At 38.3% G+C, this 21,366-nt stretch overlaps 1 protein-coding gene across 1 annotated transcript in view; it reads right to left on the reverse strand.

The window, feature by feature from the left end:
* Window positions 1–21,366, reverse strand: part of PREP (prolyl endopeptidase) — a 99,726-nt gene that overhangs the window by 25,285 nt on the left and 53,075 nt on the right. Inside the window, exons 9-10 of the mRNA XM_032184251.1 lie at window positions 16,260–16,457; window positions 11,041–11,144 (exon numbers count right to left, since the gene is read on the reverse strand). Of these exons, the coding sequence (XP_032040142.1) occupies window positions 11,041–11,144; window positions 16,260–16,457 (302 nt within the window). The remainder of the gene's footprint in view (window positions 1–11,040; window positions 11,145–16,259; window positions 16,458–21,366) is intronic.

Genomic DNA, 21,366 nt, shown 5'->3' on the forward strand with positions numbered 1-21,366 from the left:
TTTCTGTTCTGAAAACACCCCAGTTCCTTGGTAGCCTGCAGGGACGTCATTCAGAAAGAGATTCATTCACTATTGAGGTATCTAAACAGAATATGAAACTGCAGGGAAGCTTCACTGCTAACAGAAAGCACCATGACTGCACCAAAGAGGGGACAAGGGAGTGCTTTTTGGATGGAGAAACAAACGTAAGACAAAATTACATGAAAAAATAAAATGCAATCCAGTAAAGCCATAAACGCAATACATTATGCTTTGACAGGTGCGATCACCTATAGGGTGGGGAACAACTGACAAAAAGCAATTCAGAGAAGCGTCTTGGAAATATTAAAACATATGAAACCGAACCTGAACAAACAATGATTTTTGAGAGAAGAGAGAAAACCCTCTACTGGCACACACAGGCAGAAGTCTCACCTGCAATATGAGTATGACATATGAAGCAATCCCTTCTGCTGTATTCAACATTTACAAAGCCTCAGCTATAGTACGGTGGTTCAATTTAAAACGTGGCATGTCACAAGCTGGCCATTTAAAGAGATTCTAGGGAAGGAAGAAGAGTGGTAAGAGTGATAGGAGGCCAGAAGACAATCCACTAGAAAAACTGAACAGACTGCAGTTTTTTCCTAGTCTAAAGAAAAAAATTGAAGGGACACATGGTGACAGTCTCTAAACATACAGAAGTTTGCTGTAACTAAGAAGAAAATTGCCTGTCTCCCATCTCTGTGAGGGACGCAAAGCAATGCATTCCAAGTGTAGTAAGGGAATTTAGGTGAGACCTACTGGTGGACACCTCACTTCCCTGTAACAGAAGCTTTTTTACAATAAATAGTGAGATGCTGGGACAGATTGTCTAGGGAAGCTTAAGTTTTTTATCCAAAAGTAGCTAAAAGCCAGTCTATAATGGTACAGGCAGAAGTGACCTGCCACAGATTCCAGCACACTAGCCTTGGAAGCCACGATGGCTAGCTCCAGTACATGGGTATATGACCATGTCGCTACCACGTGCCACGACACATTCAGGCATCGCAGGTTCTTCTCTTTCCCAGTTTTAATGTCCAATAGTTATTACAGCAGCTCTGCCACAGGCTTTTCTCTTCACAGCTGCAATATCACTTGTCAGGCAGTAACAGACGGCTCTTGCAAGAAAAGCCAGTATCTTACCTCTTGAACTTCAATGGATTCAATGATTTCTTGAGGTAATTGTTACTAACACTTTATATAATTTGAAGAAGCAAACTAGAGAATAGAACTAGAACAGAAGTGGAGAAAACAAGGCAATTGAAAGAGAGTAAGTGTCTACCTTCTGCTTTTCACAGAGCCATGATATAATAGTATCTTCAGGAAAAGTTGGTGAGAATAGAAGTTTAAAAATCCACCAACAGCATTGAAAATTAGTATTAGCTACATTACAGAGAGTCTTTTAAATAATTAAATGAAAATTGTAATGTTGTAAAACATCCCTATTCTTATTTTGCAGTTGCATAGACACCTATAAAAATGGAGTGCTCAATATTTTATTCACAAGTATCATGAGCTTCCCTTACAAGTAAACAACTGCAATTACCATCGTTCAGCAAATCTGCTCCAATTTCAAAATCATCCTGTGGCAGAAACAGATAAATATCTGTCCATACAACTTATTAAATATGAGTCCTCTTCTTTGGAAACCCAATGACTATTCAACAGACCTACGTGACACTACTAGTGCACTTAAAAAAAAATAAATAATAAAAAAATAGTATTTAACTTGCCAGCAGCCCTCTAAAGAGTCTAGCTGCCTCAGTGGCCTAGTAATGGAATTCAGTGTATTTCCCTGCTAGATCAATGGCCTGAATGCTCGCCCACATCAGTGAGGGCTGACAACTGCAATCATTTAATGACCTTCTGCCAGCTAAGTGAATAAAACCAGTAATTGTAGTCCCAGAGAGAACTGTCTTCAATGTAGCACTATCATCACCATTTAACACCCTACTGGGTAGGCTCAAGTAAGGCAAAGTACTGGGTGGGCAGGATGGATAAAAAAAATCCCACATTTGCAGAGGAGCGCTCTCGTTATGAACAATGTTGGCATGTCAACAATGTCCAACTTTTAGCCCCAAGAAAGGGATAGAGAAAGAAAACTGGCAGTTACCGCTACTTTCTTTCAGAGGCGGACTATACATGCAATCCCTAGTGTGGTAAAATTTTCCAGTTTTATGACTACTTGCATCCAAACAAGAACTGAAGAACAACAAACAAGCTTTGGGTGCAGTTTTTTTGTGGAAGTATCCCATGTGTTTGACCCTCCACCACATATGGAACATGACTCTTCAATCTGTACTATATACAACAAATACTACAGTAATCAAAAGATTTATTTTTTTTTTGTCATGATATAATACTGTTGGAGATATTGGGAGTTGTTTTTTGTTGTTGTTTTTAGTTGGTGTTAAAGGTCTCTGAACTGTTGTTTAAGACTAAAAACTTAACAGTTTTCTAACAAGATCTGAAAGGCCAGCTCAGGATCAGCAAAAAAGAGTAGCAGTGAACCACTGCCACTAGAATAGCAGACTGTACCCAAACATATCCCTAGCGCAACACCTCATCAGTGTGTAACCACGGACAAGTCTCATTCTGAACGCTTCTGCTCCTGTAAAATGAAGTTAATAATGCTCACTGCCTTTGAGAAATAACACTGATAGGCTTATACAAAGGGGAGAATAAAAGCTGAGAGAATATACCCACTGAGAATCATTAAAGAGAATTCTTTCTTATCTTGTAAGGAAGTTAATTAAAATAGTAATGTGTTCATGGTTAATTACTGGAGGTGAGATCAATCACAGCAGTGAATATGAAAGCTGGAAAAAAAGCGAAGGGAAAAATCTTCAGTGATTTGTTTACAAAGACGACAAGAAATGAGCATTTTCCCTGCAACAGCATTCTCATTTTAATCTCCTTGTATTGGCAACGAATCTACCTACCTGAGGGCTTAAACAGACATGTTCTTTTAAGGTGCTCAAATAAACAAATGTTTTCTATCTTTTTTTTCTTGATGGCAAAATGTATTTAGCCACTTACTGGGGAGATCTAAACTGTTTTTATTCACCAGTAATGATACAGTAATTTAAGACATGGGAGGCTGTAAAACAATTCCTGAAGTTCCCTTACACTTGTTTAAAGCTCCTGTATTTAAAAAGGGATTATGTACACCAGATTCAATGATTATGGCTGTGTTTTAATCCATGTTATTCCACCTTGTGTTTTAAGAAATTCTGAGAAAGAAATGGAGCACAGCATGCAGCGCAGGATCAAGCATGCCAGCTAACATCTCTACTCATTATAAAAGTTGGAAACAAAACCACTGCAAATTCAATCAGAAGTTCTACTTAATAAGGCACAGGAAGAACATTTTGAAAAGAATTTTAGTTAAGCTACTAAGCAATCACTTCTCTTGTATACTTAAAGCAAACTAACACTTTTATAACGCTTTGAGTATGAAGGTTCTACAGACTAACTTTTTAAAGAAGTTCTTCAATTCCCTGTGCATTCAGCAGAAAAAGAAACAATCTCATATTAAAAAGTTTGGAAATAGTGAATCACAAAGCATATAAGATGATCCAACTGAAGAAGGAGAATGGTATTTTAGTATTATCCCCCCCCCCATGGTCTGGTATAGTGATAAATCTTCCAAAGAGCAGTGAGCAGTTCTGTACTCCTCCATCCCAAACCACATTTCCATTGTTCTGTATTCTGCTGAACAAAAGCTCCCAACATCCTAAACTCTGCAGCAATCCTCTGTGGTATGTAAGAAGGGGACAGAGCGACCTTGGACATTTAGACTTTAAATCAGAATTTGAACTGGATTTACAAAGAAAGCAATGCAGTCTCCTATCCCTTCATCCTCTTACTTGGAATAGGGATCCCTTGTTCCTACTCCTCCTACACCTCCAGACACTTAGGGAATATCATGCTTCACCAGAACTACTGGTGTGAATTATCTGAAGTGCATTGGATGGGGCTGCTTAAATATGCTGGGTGTAAAGCGAACTGCTACTCCTCTACCTAGGTAGGACTTCAAAGCTGAAGAGCATGCAAGGTCCTTATGGGAAATCCTTCACTTGATGCTTTTCTAGACATAATATCCTTCATATTGATAATTTTCACCTTAAATGGAGTGCACTACAGCTGCAAATATAAATAATTTTTAATATGCAATCTCTGGGCTTTAAAGAAATACAGAGCCTAAAAGCTAGAAGACTGTTTTCAGGTAGTGTTTCTTCACTGACCTGGGATTAGGAAAGGTAATGGCAAATTAGAGTGGTGTTTGTAACAATCACATGCCAAGGGTGTAAGAAGCTAAATTCACACAGGCATCCTGCCAATACTGCCACAGTTGTCACTGTGATTTTGTTGATGTCCTCCAGAGTAAGACTGTTGCCTTGGTGCCAACACCACAGCTATTACCAAAACACCGGCAGAGCTCAGAGCTGAAGACTTCAGCCTTCTTCCCGGGAATCCTGATAGAAAGTGAAGCAGCTCAAAGCTCCTTTTCTCCCTGGAAGAGGGCAGGTGTCTGTTACACTGTGGCAAGCATTAAAACCGATATGCTTCTTCACATTCCCTCCTCCACCACAGTATTACTTCATTTCCTTCCCCACTGCAACACAAAACCACAAGGAAATAAAATCCAAACAAGCAACAACAAGCAACTTGTTTCTCCCCAGTATTAACTCCATTCTCCCACCCCATCTCATGAGGAAAAGGCAGGAGGCAAATTCCAAATAATGTTAAAAACAAGAATGTCCAGCTCCTCAAAAATCAATCAGTTCTCAGGAGGGGATGGAAAAGGATGCCAAAACAACTTTTTTTCCCTAAAGCAAAGGGAAGAATTGTCTCTGCATAGATTCAGTGTTAAAAAGTACATGCCCTTCTCTGCTAGGGGAATGCTTTTTCTTAACACAGGTGCCAGAGCTACTGAATTTCTTTCCAAACTCCACTGATCTCTTCATACCTATTAGACAAGTGACAGAAACAATATTAAGACCATCTCTTTATCAACACTGAAAAAAACAGTAATAATGTCAGCTCTTGTATTGCTAAGCAGGTTGAGCTTACTACAGCTTTCATAGGACACTGCTTTCTTCTGCTGCAGTCTCTTCTCTTACTCGTTATTTCAATGAGCGCATTTAATGCTTAGGGAATGACACTAACGGCGAGGGCAAGATCCAGGAATAGCGTGGGCAGGTGCCGAGCACAAGTTTCTCCCACAGCTCTGCCAATCAACCTCAGACCTGACTCATCTTCCCGGTGTTTTATTTTCCTGAAACAGAGATTAACAACTGTGCCAAACTGTACGGTGTAAAGTTCCTCCAGGAATTGGAACGACTGGAGGTTAATTTTCCCTACCAGTGACTCATAACTTGAGATCAGCGCTTCAACAGGTTGAAGATGGGAGTGAAAGGAGGAGCAACAGAACAAACTTTTTACGAAAATCACTTCACCTATAAAAATGATTTTTGCAAAAGAGGAAATGATTCATCCCAGCCGCAAGAAAACAAATGTCCTTTTAAAGACTTGTCCTAACCACCAGCTGCTTTCAAACCAAACTAAGTAGTACTACAAATTTCACAGTTCTTCTGCAAGGCCTAACACAAAGTGCATCTGTCAATAGCAACAACTATTTTTGGTTCATCTCAGACTATTTTAAGGGCAGTACTGGAAGGTATTCAAAGAATGGCAAACGGAGCCAAACAACATTTCAATTGTTGCAGTTTCAACACTGACAATCACACGTATCAGCCTAAAAGTAGGTGAGTCCTGAGCCAGGACAGAGCACTGCTTATCCACGCCTCGGTGTCACAGTGAGGTGTTAATAGGGAGGCGCAGAGTGAAGTGTTAATAGGGAGGCGCAGAAGTGTTTAGTTTGTAAAAATAAAATTAAGGCCTTTTATTTAAAGCAGCAGTTATTTATGCAGTGAACTACTAATGCCAACTGCCATTTGTAAGCTCCTGCAGAAGTGTTTCTCCTCTCCCGTAAAACCCACTCATGGATTTCAGCTGCTTCCTGAAAACGTCTGTCACAGTGACGGATGAAAGCATTTTGGGATGCAAAGACAAATTTTGCAAAGCATCTGGTAGAAAAAAGTTATTAACACTACTCAATATGTCATTTAACAAACACAGTCAGGATACAACTTTGATGTGTGACAAGCATTTCTCACAGCCTGATCCGTAATGAAGGTCACACATGAGTCTTTCAAGGTAAGTTACACTAAGTACTTGCAGTGTGTCCCACAGAGCCAACAACCTGTGGGCACGCTCATACCCTGGCGTAAATGTCAGGTATGGTGGAACAGCTCTTGCTTCGGTGCAAGATGAGTTGGCTAATTTCTTCTTTGGGCTGCCAAAGAGTGATAACATAACCTCAGGTACTACAAAGCAGCTGCTCTGCCATAAATTACGTACTGTAGTAAACTTTACTGCTGGTCCATACTTTCACAGTCTGCAAGGAGTCTGTGAAATGCTTTAAAATTGATCCAAAAAAAATAAAAAAGCACTGTGGCATTTTCCAACTGCCAATAATTCACATTTCATACACACAGAATCACAGAATGATTTGGGTTGCAAGGGACCTTAAAGCCCACATAGTCCTAATCCTCTGCCATGGGCAGGGAGGGACACCTCCCACCAGCCCAGGTTGCCCAAAGCCCCATCCAGCCTGGCCTTGAGCACCTCCAGGGTTGGGGCATCCACAGCTTCTCTGGGCAGCCTGTGACAGGGCCTCACCACTCTCATAGTAAAGAATTTCCTCCCAACACCTGATCTAAGTCTGTCCTCGTTAAGTTTAAAACCATTCCCCCCTGTCCTGTCTCTATCTGCCTGTGTAAAAAGTCAGTCTCTACTTTACAATGATACCTCTACCACTACGACACCTTACCACTTCAGTTCAAGTCTTCTTAACTCAATCATGTTCAAAGACTGCTAAAGAACAACTTGTTAAAATTTCAGATATGCTACACAAACGAAACTAGGGAGATTGCTAAGCTTAATGGATATTTCTTCAGGTATATGAGAATAAAGGAAGAACCTTTGCAGGGGAACTGCCCTTCATTAAGGGCATGGATCTGAACAGGGCCAACATTTTCCTTTACCACTTTAACAATTCAGCTGGAAATTAAAATTCTGAAATACATACCACAGTGTTATTTATTCTTCCGTAATTAACAATCTTTGCCTATCCTCATCATTTTTCTTTTATTCTTAATTTTGAATTTCTTTCACAACTCCCTGAACTGTTGCCTGAGTTTTCAAATGACTATACAAGGCTGAGAGGAATTTGTAAATTGCTTTGATTCAGCTACTACATCTCCTTCCCTCCTCCAACGCCCATTTAGCAGAAAAAACATCAAACTACATGGGACCCCATAAATGGGGATGAGGACTGGGGTCTTGCTGAAGCATGGAAACCACGTGGTTCCAGCCCTGGCCTTGACAAACAGCTTCCTCCATGGCTCATCTGAGAGCTCCCCATGGATCCAAACGATGTGGAAAACTATTTTCCAACGTGTTGCCACCCTGAAATCATTTGTTGATAAAAGGCAAAACAGAAACAGTGGTGATCCAAGAGTGCTCTTTATGAACACAGATCCCAGCGTAACTGCACAGGTCACATTTACCTAGAGCTGACACTGAGAAGGAATAAGGAGAAAACTACTAACAATAATACTGACTTTATCTCCTCACAACTTAGCAGTGAACCTCTGCTAGTGATTCCCACAGTAAAAGTTTCCAAGGGCATAGCACAGAATGCTTCCTCCTTGAAACGAGGTGTATTACTACTCTGCTTTGCCCTAATTTAGCATGTAATTGATTTAAATGTAAAATGAGATTTTATTTTTCCAGATATTTATTTTATTAAATGTGAAAAAATGCATTATTTCTAGTTTATTGCAACCCTAAATCTCTCACTCTCTCTCTCTCTTTTTTTTTAATTATAAGGGTATTTGTGTTCCATTATTATCCTTGAGTTTGATGGCAGTATTATTATGGTACCAAGCTCTTCCCTAAAGAGAATGCTCTTTTCTTTCTCTTTTTCAGCTCACTATGCCCTGAAGTTATTTTGTGGAAGTCTCTGTCATGAATTTGAGTGAAACACACACTGTGAGTACATTTTCAGCAAACCGTCATCTGCAAAACGCTTATTTCTGTCTGCAGATGCATGGACAAACAGATGGGGTTGTTTACAACAGCCTTAGGCACGCACACTACTGTCATTCTGCTTTTACAGAATCTGTCCTGTATACATAGCAGGGGCAAAATTAGAAGTAAGAAATTAAGAAAAATACCAAATCTCCTTTCAAAGATTCCAAGCCACGGTGTCACACTGTTGCTTAACTATACTATTTCTATACATCTGTAAGATATACACTCTATAAGATATATATCTTATAGATGTATTGAGTATATTTTCTATCTATAAGATATCTATATATCTATCTTAACTCTACGATCTATACTAGGTAATTTCCCCTTTTTCTGTACTAGGTATATTTAAATTCTGCTTTCGGGCGTTGGTTCTTACACCTTCGTCCATAGAAATTAAAATCCTCTATTCCACTCTGACTCCGTTGCAAAATCTTACATATAAAGTAACTAAACCACTCTCCAAATTTTCTTCCATAAGTATGCTACACCTCATAATGTAATGACTGTAATGTAATGTAATGACTATTCTAATTCTTTAACAAATTTATATGAGCGCTCTCTAGAAGTATTATTACATAATCTTTTTAGCCACAATATTTGTTATGAGCTCAAAGCACATGTCTACAAAGAGCTCTGCATTTTCCTCGGCCTGTTACATCTCATCCATAGCTTGCTGTTTTCATAGGAGTAATTTCACTTAACTTTATAAGCCTTAAACTTAGCTAAGTCTTAGAGAAACAGGCACCTCCAACAAAGTTTCTGTTACTCAACTGAGGTACCAGTCTGAGCCTTTAGAGACTATTTTGTGAACCTACCATAACACTTCAGTTCAACACAGGTGTGGTTTTAAGTAAGTCTCCCCACCTCTCTTCTCGTGCCTTGGCTCACACAGCAGAGAGGTTTCAGTGCATGCAGACTGGATTCCTTCTGGATGAAACTCAAATAGCAGATACACTGCGTGAGTGCATCAGAAGCGCTTCAATCAGTTCTCAAGACAGGTCTAAAGCTAGCCTTAAGTAAAACTCACAAAAATGGGCACTGAACCCTCAGCACAAGCTGCTTGACTCTACAGATCTGCTCCTGTTATGCCGTGCTGCTTATTATTATAGACGTAGCTTATGGCCTTCCAGGGATTGTAAAGAGACCTCTGGATAACCAACTGACACAATGCATATGATTTCAGATTGTGAAGTGCAATAAATCCCTCTGGTGTCCAGATATCTTACCTTCACTTGGCTATATATACACACTGAGTGACAGATTGTCATAATGGGACCATTTAGTAAAAGTTTACATCATTCTAAATCAGAAACCTGTTGTCCTTGTCATTGCTACCTGCCAATCTTTGTTGATGCCAAATACTTCATCAGCAAAGATTTTATTCTCTAGATTTCTGGGAAATTTACTGAATGGCATTAGACCTTGCTAGGGAAGACCTCACTCATCTCTCCCTGTGGAGAAATGGTTTGTCGACCATCCACATAAATCATTTTGACACTATCTGTGCAAACTTTTAAATCCAGAGGCCTTTTTTTTTTTTTTTTTTTAATCAAGGCAGAAAGTCTTCTAAGAAATTTAATCCTTTGATAGCTTTATAAAGCACCCATACAACCTTCCCCTTCCAAAAGGCAGCAGGCACGTTTGCCATGAAACAATTCCACAGAGGACAACTATATTTGCCTTTTAATTCTTTATTCCTGGAGTCCCAGTGAATCATTACAATGTTAGGAAATAATTAAAACAGAATTATGCAGTTCTACCCTACTACTTACTAAGTGCTGCAGCAACATCCCATGGTCCCAGTCCCCTTTGGTAGCAGGCAGCATACAGATAGAATAAAAAGATCCCTGTCCAAAATCATTTAAACTTCTAATATCAAAAGATGTTAGATCTGTACAGTAATTGCTTCATGGTGTATTACATTAAGAAAATTACTTACATGTAAGTATACGTGTATTTTAAATTACTCTCATCTTTTGCTCCTTGTTCTAGTTGTGCCAGCACTGCAAGCAAAGGGTCTAATCCTGCTTTTACAGAAATCAAAGTGAAGTGTTCCAAGTGTAACTGCACCAATATGTTAAACATAATATACTATGCCGCTTCTTGGAAAGGTGGACAGAGTAGGAAATTCTTATATAACACGAATGAAAGTGATTTTTCTGTTCACATCACTAGATATATTCCTGCTCTTGTCCCAAATCACCATGGTTAAGATATTTCATACTTCTATGGCAGACTTCACATATTTGATGCTAGCTCTGAATGAATCAGTGCATTTCCTTCTTTCCTCCCAATGTCTTCTTCATGTCTTAGAGTTCCCACAGCAGGAATCTGTAGCAAAAGCCATCACTATTTTTATATAAGAATGGTGGGAGGAGAGAGGGTTTTATCTATTATTGCTACTTCCCACTGTGGGCTCTGGCATACTGTGGAAATGCTGGGAAGAAGAATGGCTATTCAGCTTTCTTCTATTTCTTCACTGTCTCTTAAACCTTGCCCTATTACACACTTACTGGAGGCATGGCAAGTTGCCCTGCTGGAAGAAATAAAAAACATATGGAAAAGAAAGAGCCTGATGTTAAAACAAATATCAAAGAATACCATAACACAAGAAAAGATTATAGAACACAGTGCCTTGTACCAATAGACAACTAAGAATTAAGCCTGCTTGGTTGCTTGTGGTATCATCTTCCAATCTCTAACAAAACTTAATGCAATGCCTTCAGTGTGCTATGCTTCCCACACAGACCTGCAATCCAGCAGCTAATAAGGGCACTCTCACCCTCAGCCAAGAACAATTTTGTTAAACTCTCATGTAAGTGATTAAAAGAAGACAGAAAGAGTCACATTTATTACCTGAATTGTCTGGTAAACTGAAGGATCAAATCCTTTCACAGTCACCTCGCGGAAAACTCTTGGCTCCAGTTCCTCTTTGGTCAGATCACAGTGATAAATAATACCTATAACAGAGCGCAGCTTTGTCAGCTTAGTGTATGGGCATCATTAAAAGGATGCTGGTTTAGGCACTGAGATGGAGTAATGAAAGCAAAGATAACTCAGCAGGGTGAAAAACAATAGCTCCTGATACGTTCTTTCAGTTGATATACATTAACATATACATATATGCACTTCATCTAAGAGGGCTGCAAAGGCTTTCCATAAAGACAGAATGAATAATTCTGGCTGCCCATACGAAGTCTGTGTTCAAAGAGGGTTAAACCGAAAAACAAGTTTTAATGAAGTTATATAACCTTTCTTGAAAATGATAAAATTGGAAGAAAGAATTATAAAGTCCACTTTAAATCATCTCCTCCATAGCCAACAGCCTAAGAATAAATACACCAAGAATTTTATTCAAATCTACATTTTTTTCTCTCTATAATACAGTGTTTTTAAATTACAATTGAAACAGAACCCTAGATAATGGAAAGAGCTGGGCATCCCCTTGAAATTGTGGCAGAGTAGCAGGTTACCTATGTGACTGAACAGAATTTGGGTCTACAACAATTTATGCTACATCCTGATCCTGAAGGCTTGAAGGCAACTTCGTTTGCTTGAGCTGCACCTATGATTTCCAAATGATTGTGCACATGAGAAAATTTCTCTCTCTGAGCAGTACAAAACTGCTAGGCTTCAAGGTATTTTTTCAGATTGCAACAGAGGCAGAATCACAGACACTGTAGCAGTCTAGACACTACACAGATGTGTAACTGGCCAAGAATAATTTTGTGTTTAGAGCAAGCCACCTATTCTGTCAATTAATCCTGGTACCACTTGAACATGTGCCATACAGGGTAAGACCTTTAGGAAAGGGGCTCAGGCTACTGTTGTGTTTGCACCCTAGTTCACATACTACAAAATCCTATGATTCATGCATACAGTGCAGACACATACAATATACCCGCAATGTTAATTGTTCTGGTTTTCTGCTTTAAAACCAGATGGTCTCTGCAGAATTTTAAATGTGCATTAAGGAAAAGAACACTAAAAGTTGAAGGCAACAGGCCTTCTCTATAGAAATTCTCACTGTAATAAAATTAACCAAGGTGGACAAGACTTGATTGAAATAATGCTATATTGCGTATCTTTTAGATAATTACTTCTGTTTTCCTGAAAGTATTACAGAGGTTATGGCTATAAAAATTATATTGAAAAATGAAATAGCGAGGACACATCTAATACAAGTTAATTGCCTCATTAAATCATTTTTATGGACTGTGGAAAATCAAAGATACAGATTGGCAAAGAAACACAGACAAAAAGCAATACTTCTAATAACTGATACAGCCTTTTTCCATAATGGTCAATTAATAGGGGAATAAAAAGGAGGACTGCTCTGAACTGCTAGGAATACTTTTCCTTCATTTTCCTTCACAAAGTGACTAGCAAACTTAACTAATGCGGGGTGACAGATACAAATAGGCATTAAAGCAGCATTTCCCTTATGTATAAGGATCCAGCAAGTGATGTGAAAATGGAAAATACACCAGCTGGTCACAGGCAGGGCAGTTTTACTGCTGCCCGGAGTAGGCAGAATAACTAACAATGGGAATTGTTAGGGACAATGGGAATTGCCAGGGAATAGCAAAGAGATTTTGACACCATAAAAATCATGAGGTTTTGAAAGTCCTTTATTCATTATTTCAAATATTTCACTATTATTATAAGCATTAAGCATCAGTATGTTAGATTTGTTTCTCATTAGAAAAAAACATTAACTTTACGCAAGTGTAAATAATACTGCATTCTAGCAGAAACGTAGGAAGATTTAGGTTAACCAAGGACCAGTCCTATACCTTTCATCTGATTGTTCTACTGATAAAGGTTTTAGGCAATTAAAAAAATATATATCTATATCTCTCCGCACGCTTACCTAAAAATTACCTCCCTGGTCTGCTTTCCTCACCCTTTCATTATTCCCATACATTTTACCTCCATTTTTTCCCTTCCTTTTTCTTCAAGATTCTAGGTCCCTCTGCCACATAAAGCAAAGCTACTCCATGGTGAATTTTCTGTACATGGTAAGCACTTGGGGAAAAGGAGAAAAAAAAATTGCCAAACTGATCAGTGAGAGCAGCCATTGCTGGCTGGCTGGCAAGCCAGGAGCTAAACTGGATCTTGGGGCTCTTCCCCTCCACGTGTTTAGCAGCTGCAGAGACTAGTAAGATGAATGGCACAGACTTGTAAGACCAGCAACTTCTGTCCCACAGAGTGGGATGTGAATAAGTGAACTATCTAAACCATCAAGTTGGGATGAAGTTAGGTGTAAAAGCAAGAGTAAGAGTGTCCTCGAGCTCCTCTCCAACTGATTGCAATGATCTGAATGCTGTTCAAAAGTATTTATTTTTCTTTTTAAGGAACGGGAAACATCTTATTTCTGGTTGTGCAAACAATGAGATAATAGGAAAGTCACCACACTTCTTTTCTGCTATGTTTGGTACATAAATTAGATAATTTGACACAATCCTTTCTAGCAAAACCACCAAATCTATGAAAACTAGTGTACAGCCATTTTGTAATGCAGCTGTACTCTAACTACTGACACAGAGCAAAACTATACATCAGATGCTGTAAGAACATTTCTGATCATCTTATCATTCATGATTACTAATAACTCTGGATGAGGCTAAAGATTCTCCTCTCCCCATGTGAATCCTGTCCTTTATTAACTATTGACTGTTTGGAGGACAGAGCAAAAAAGAAAAGAAATATTAAAACCCACCAAACAAAACAAAACCCAGAATCAAATACATTTTTCTTATCATATACTGACTTCATGATTGTAACTTGACAATTGCGTAGGAAGCCCTTTTGTTTTTCAGAATCCAGCAATATCAGTTTTAGCTGGAAAAATTGGACTTGAAAACTTTCCTAGTGTTAGCAGACTTTGGCTTTGTCTCCTCCACTCCAGAGAAATGAGTTTTCATAGCTTATAGCTCTGATGTATACCCACTCCAATGGGTGGGCACCCAGGTATTTCGGCAAAAAAAAGGTATTAATCCAATGCTTTGTCATTAATGCTGGTATTAATTTATGAGAACTAGAAAAGTTTCCCCATTCTTCCTCCACGTCAAGTTGAAGAGAAAAAGGAAAAAATAAAGCTGTTTTTCCTCTTGAAATCTTTTACAAAACAGATTCCATAAAAGATCAAGGCATCTTCTTTTTTCCAGAAAACACACTTCTGAGACAACAATCATAACTGTCCTAGTGTCTTAATTAAAAGTGACATGATACACGCTCTCTGATCTTACGTGAAGTATTTCCTACGTCAAATGAATCATCTGATGCATTACCTCCAAACCTGAAAACTGAAATTAATACTCAAAAGTCATTATAAGACACTCACCTTAGTCTTTTATCAAACCACAGAATTTGTACAACAACATTTAGGTTCTTTTAAAAATTACGAAGGCTGGATTTCAAAATAACTTATCAGTAGTATGGAATTATACAAGCAGCAGCAAGTGAGCATTGCTATGAAGCTTTACTATCTCGTTTACCTGACTGTTACTGTTAAGAATGTATATTAGGTTCAAAGTAAGAGATCATTCAGAAAGCCCAAGCAGATTCCAAAATAACACAGCACATGGGGTTTAGTTTTGTATTTCTTGTTAATGCAGTGACATCATTACATGACTGGGAATCCCAGCATTAAATCCCCATGTTTGCTCTGAAGATGGCCCTTTTAAAGTTCAAAGCATAACACTAGGGATACCGGCCTTTTTTCTTCAAATCATTTATATCTGACTGCAGCAACAGAAGGACTTCTCTGCTGGGAATAAACACCACTTGGTAACGTGGCTTTCCTGAACAGTACACAATCAATACTGCTCTTAGAAGATAAAGTATTTTTTCACTGTTATTGTTAAACACAGTACAAGGAACATTACAAGAAAACTTTATTTTAGTTATCTCTAATGTAAGTTTTAATTTCAATTCCAGCATTGTATGGTAACTACTGGATTCTGAATATGGATGGTGCAAGAGATCTAAAGTTGATTCCATCTTGCAACTGACACTACCACATTTCATGCTTTGCTCTGTACTCAGGTCAAACATTACAATCATGCCAAACCTACAGATTTCTATACTCAGTGAGCAGAATGATATCACTCTGGAAAAATGAAATGTAATGCTAGGGGAACAAACACCACTTCGATGAGGGAAACTCTCAATACAGGTCAATGCTAGCTTAATGAAGACGGCCTTCAGGATATATTCCTATTTGCAATGGACTTTAACTCTCCTCCTTCCCTCTCTGTAATTAGAATACATGTATTAACCTCAACAAAACAATACCTATCTAGCTATATTATATTACGCTATTTTGAAGACTTTAAGCTTTTAATTAGTTTTGCTTTGACCTCTTTACACCCTCATTTTTCTCTTTAAATGATAGAAATCATGTGAGAATCTCTGAAAACATGAGCTACGAAATAGTGAGAAATATGCCTGAAAATTGTTTTTAGAAAGCATCCTTTCCAGTCGGTTGCTCATTTCCATTACTAAGATGCAACCCAAATTGCCATCCTTAAAGCGAGTGGGAGCTTAAACGAGTAGAAGAACAAGTAGAAGAAACAAGGATATAGACAAAATTGGGAAGTTTGTAAGTTTCCTCAGATTCAACTAAAGCTGTTGTTCAATTTAACATATATTTTCTGGAAGAAGAAAGAGGAACCTTTGGTTTGGGACATGAAATAGCTTTAAAAAGGATTCACTGTCTGCACAATTAACTTGCTTTTTCAGGTGAGGAGTGCTTCTGTGGCAGCAGTCACACTAAGCATACACTGCAACACCATTTGTAGACTTCGATTTTACTGTATGAAGCAATGCAAATGCTAGAACTTCATCTCTAGCACAAGTCAGTCTTTTGTAGTTTCTGAATACAGATCTCAAACGTTAGCAGGCACATTGTTATATAGATCATGGACTTCTCCACTGGTACATGCTATGGTTGCCCATTGGGTGAGAGAAAGCAATTTTATCTGCATCTTAGATGTACCTAATACATACTAAATAACAGAAAGCAGATCCCCAGGAAAAGGAACAATACACAAGGGAAAAAAACATCTTACCTGGAGATAAAAAGGAAGTAAACTGATAGAATATTTCACTATCCTTCTTTTGACCACTATATCCCACAATACTGCCAACCTCTAGTGGGAAAGTCTTGAGATGTGCACCAGTAGCTAGATCATGAAGTTGCAGCACATTCTTCACATCATGCAGATAGCACAAAACCAGGAAGTTGGACCTCACGCAGGCAACCCATTCTGCACAGAAAATAAAAAGTCAAAAACAGTCGAAAAGAAAAACAAAGACATAATAAATACAGATAAATTACACAAAAGAAAACAAATCAGGTTAAGAGCTGACTCAAATTCTTTAGCATACCTAAAAAAAAAAAAAAAAGCACCAACCCTTCTGACATTGACCAAATTTAACTCTTAAAGCCTTTAAAGTCACCTGCCTTCTGAACCCAAAAAAATGAATCCAAACATAAAAGCTGACATCCTTTGGACATGCACTAACCATGTAGATTTACATTTATGCAGACACAGATAAAAAGAATTGTTTAACCCAGAGTTTTCTGCATTTTGAGTTTATACATCAGTATTGTTCTTAAATATCACATATTTTAATGAAAAAAAGACCAAACAAAATGGCCATCAAAAATTGTTTTAATTTTCATGTATTTCCATAGGTATTGCTGGCAGAATTCAAATCAGTATGATTTAGACTTACGCTAAATTAATAGCGGAAGAGAGACATGTTATCCTGTATTGCACAGTAAGTATAGAGCCTAGAGGTTACTATTCATCCTGGTTTTACTGTCAGTATTCAGAAGACTATTCTTGTAATCAAGCTTTACTCAGTATATGAAAAAGGCTGTTCTGAGCCCTGTGAAGTTCTCAAACATGCCATTTTCAAAAAGCAAACAAAATAATGACCCTCCCCCAAAAAAACAAACAAACAAACAACTAAATCAGAACAGCAAACCACCACCTGCTTATTCAAGAAATTCATGTTTTTAAACAGCGTTTTTGAGACTATATAGTTGGAGGGACAGGATAGAGTATAGTGACCTCAGCCTGGCATACAGTCCCAGGACCAAATGACACTGCAGAACTTCCTTTCCTTTATGCCTCTCCTGACAGCCCCAAGCCCCTGCAGAGCTGTGGACCTCAGGTGTGCAGCTGTGCAGGAATGAGAGCTGCTGCTGCACCTAACTTTTCACGTGCTGATTTTTCCCCCAAAAGAATTACAGGGAAAAAAAAAAAACCACAACCATAGAAATGCGAACTTTTTCATGGAATGCCTTTTTTTTTTTTTTTTTTTAATTCTACTTTGGAAAATCTACTTTGGAAAATCAAATACAAATAAGGCTAAAAGTCATGAACAAAAAAGGATGGAAGGAGGGACTTTTTGTTTGTTTGTAGTCATTGCCTTCTTCCAACCACATATATGCTACTTTTGCCCTGACAAGTGTGACCAGAGACCCAAATCATAGACAGGGTAGCAGCATTAGACAACTTCTTATCTACTGGAAGCAAAACCAAAAAAGATGGACTCAAACAAGCAAGAAAAATGATGCAGGACTGACTGGACCACACTGCAGTGTCAAAGTATCACTGCAAGGTGGGGACTTCAAAATACCAACACAGGAAGAAAAGACAAAATAAAATGGAAGCAAGAAAAAATTGACTCATTTTCTGTCTTACACTATATTATTCACATTTAACAGTTCTTTCAATTTTTCTCAAAGCCTTATAGAACCCAGTGATTTGAGTTCACAGAGTTGTACTGACCACAGCCTTATTAAAAGCATCTTGGAGCATTCAGGTTTCAGAACAAAGTTCAAAGACATATCCTGTGCCCTTTCCTTCAAGGATAACAAGCTCTTTCTGAATTGTAGGTCGAAACTCATTACTCTGCAAAGCACAGCATCTTCAACAGTCTCTGCTTTTATATACAGTTCAGGTCTGTCACGATCCCCAAGAGTTCGAAGACCTTCAAATCCTAATAGGTCCAGGGAGTCTGCTTTCCTCTCAGCTCGTTCCTAAAGAACCAGCAAAATTTAACTATTCTGACTTTCTAGCCATAAGAATTTGTGAAAAACAATACTCCCAAAAGACTACCAATGAAATTACTTTTTTTTTTTTCCTAGGCTTTCAACTCCCTCACGAGCTTGTAGCCTAAATCTGTAATTTTTTGAGCCAAAGCCCCAGAGTACAACACTAATTGAAATTTCAGCCACGAAGCCATGACCTGAAATAATACGATACAGCACAATGTAAGATAGTCTATAAATTTAATTGCTGTGTAATTTTTGCTCTGGAGTGACTTAAACCTCTTAAATGAGACTGGAGACGAGAATAAACTTCATAACTTTGTTATATCCAATTACAGATTTTGAAATATAGAACCATTCCTGGCTGAACACACAAGGAGAATATGCAGTCATTTCAAATATTTATTACGTTGTCGTTGCACAAATCTGCCAACAGTCACATGTATAACTGGTTTATTAATAAAAAGCTGAATTAAAAAAATAACATTCCTACAGTAACATCGTGCAGTAAGAATCTGCTCTTGTGAAATTTTTAGTACTAACAGGAACGTCTGTGACTAAAATGTCCAGTTTTACACTGGAAATCTCCTGATAAAGTTTCACAAAAAGGATTGAGATACTGTCAGATCTGCCTCAAATGTATATAATATGTAGCTCTGATTCAGCAAAAAAAACCTTCGGGCAGTCTTTATTTTAGAATTAAATTGTGATGAACCTTAATTCCTCACTATTACTTAACAAAGCATTGCAGTTTAGTGGATGTTTTCATTAAGCTGAAGTACATGAGGTATTACTTTTTTCTTAAAAACGATTCACATGCTCAGGGGTAAGGCTGCTGGCTTACACGAAGATTTCTGCTATGGAACTTGCCTAGGAAGCAGCAATATTACCTTCATCACTGCCCCTTTCATTTACAAATTAGATGCTTTCAGCACGGTGAAAATAGCAGATGAGAAGACAATGGGAAATGTTTTTCAAATTGTCTATGAGATTTCGGAACACAGCTTCTTTGGCATGCCCGTGTTAGAACTGGTTTGGTGCCTTGCTAACTACCTCCAAAACTTACAGTAAGGAATGCTGAAATGTGTAAATCAAAACATAAAACAACTGAGGCAAACATAAGAGCAGAAGAAAATAAGGCACCTTAAGAACCAACATTTATATACATAGCAAGCAAAAACAATGCTAAATTATTAACAAGAGCTATTTCTGACTGCAAGCCGAGTCTGTTACTCCCGTGATCAGCACTCAGAACTGAAAACACCCTTGAGTTTGTTTTGCTAGTTAGCCTTCCCAGTTCTGCTCATGCTCTGAGAAAAGCATCCTGCATGCCTCTGCACTTTCTTGAAGCTTTTAAGATTGTGCGCATGCAGCTTCACATGTCTAGAAGTTAAGGCTGACATCATTGCTGTAGGCTCCCTTTACAGACAATGGGCAGAAATAAGCACCTTTAGGATGCAATTCACCCAACTATATTGCCTACCCTGTTCCTGGACACTGTGAATTGCTTACTGAATTTCTCTGTGGACTCACAAGATTTTTTTTTTTTTAATTTCATTTAATTTTTATTTTTACCATCAGAGGCCTCTTCAACACATAGGGTCAGTTTATTTTCAGTTAATACCAATGGACAGAGTAGTTCTCACATGTTTTTTCAAGCTCAGGTACACTTAAATTCATTAGTTGTTCTCCAGCATACTTACAATCCACATCAGGCAAGGGATTTACTTTACTGAGTAACAAACAAGTGGATGGTTGCCTTTTCCAACCTGACCCTTTTGGCTTCAGCATCAGAGACGGATGGACACATTTAGAAACACTGATCAGTGCTAAAAGCAGGTGTAAAGGATTATTGTTGGTACTACCCTAAAAGATGATGATGTCCACGTTGATGACTACTTTATGTTCCACAAAATTCTTCAATTGCTAAATCTGGGCTAGAGAAGTTGTCAATGCTCTGAGCTCAACCATCTATCTTTAATAGAAGTGGTCTAGGTTCAACTTCTCAGAAATCCATACACTGATACCTTCCAAAAGCTTGTTTACTTTGGCAGCTTTCACAGCAACACTGTGAGAGCCAAAATAGTGCCATGTGTATTAAAAACATATGAAATAGTTTTAGGAAAAAAAATGTTGAATCCTTACAGAAATGTTGAGCCCTTTGTGCCACTAACCTTAATTACTTACACCAGTAATATATACCTTATACCTTTCATTTCTGCAGCAGTAGCTCCAGCATGCTAAGTGTCCCTGTGTACAACTGTGTTTTGACAGATGCAAGTTGAAATGTTGATGATGGAGGATATGCCAGGCTAGAACTATGTAGTCATAAGAAGAAACAGTTGAGTTAGTTTCTGTACAATATGCTTATCCATCCACTTAATAAATAAGAACACATTTGAATGGACTGCCAAAGCTTTAGCTGGAAAATAGACCTGCAAGGCCATTTTTGGTTTCTTTGATCATCACAGACAGCAACCATAAGTTTCAGCGCCCTGCAGATCAACAGGTATGCATGTTGATCTCCCATAAAGTGACCCATAACTGCCACTGAAGCTTATCTACGGGCAGACTTGAAAGTAAATCATTAGCAATTTGCAGAATAAAGCATGAATCATTCTGAAACCTGTGAGTAAAAGCTCATGAGCCCTCACAGAATATGCCTTTTCTCTAAGACACCATCCTCTGCCCACCATGTTTAAGTTAAGGACAAGGCTCCAACCAACTTTAACACAACAAGGATTTTATAATCCACCTTCTCTCAGTATGAGACAAACAAGAAGGAGCAGGAAGACACAGCTCTTCTGAAGGTCTTTCGAAAGCTTCTTCAAGTAACTGGCAGACTTCAGTCATCTGTGACTGATTGAGGTTTTTCCATGCTAAACTGAATTAATCAGAGCCACAAAGAGGAGCAGAATAAAACTCTCAGTGGGACACGCATCTGGACTTCATCCTCTCCCCATGTCCCATAGTGACTGAGGGACTGTATCTAGCCTGGCCAGATCTTAGAGGGTAGTTTTAGTTGCTAGGAAACATGGGAGCTAACCCATTTTTTAATTAAAAAAATAAAACACACACAAAAAACACATTTCACAGTAGAATCTTATCAA

This window comes from Aythya fuligula, chromosome 3 (assembly GCF_009819795.1).
Source record: "Aythya fuligula isolate bAytFul2 chromosome 3, bAytFul2.pri, whole genome shotgun sequence".
NCBI lineage: Eukaryota > Metazoa > Chordata > Aves > Anseriformes > Anatidae > Aythya > Aythya fuligula.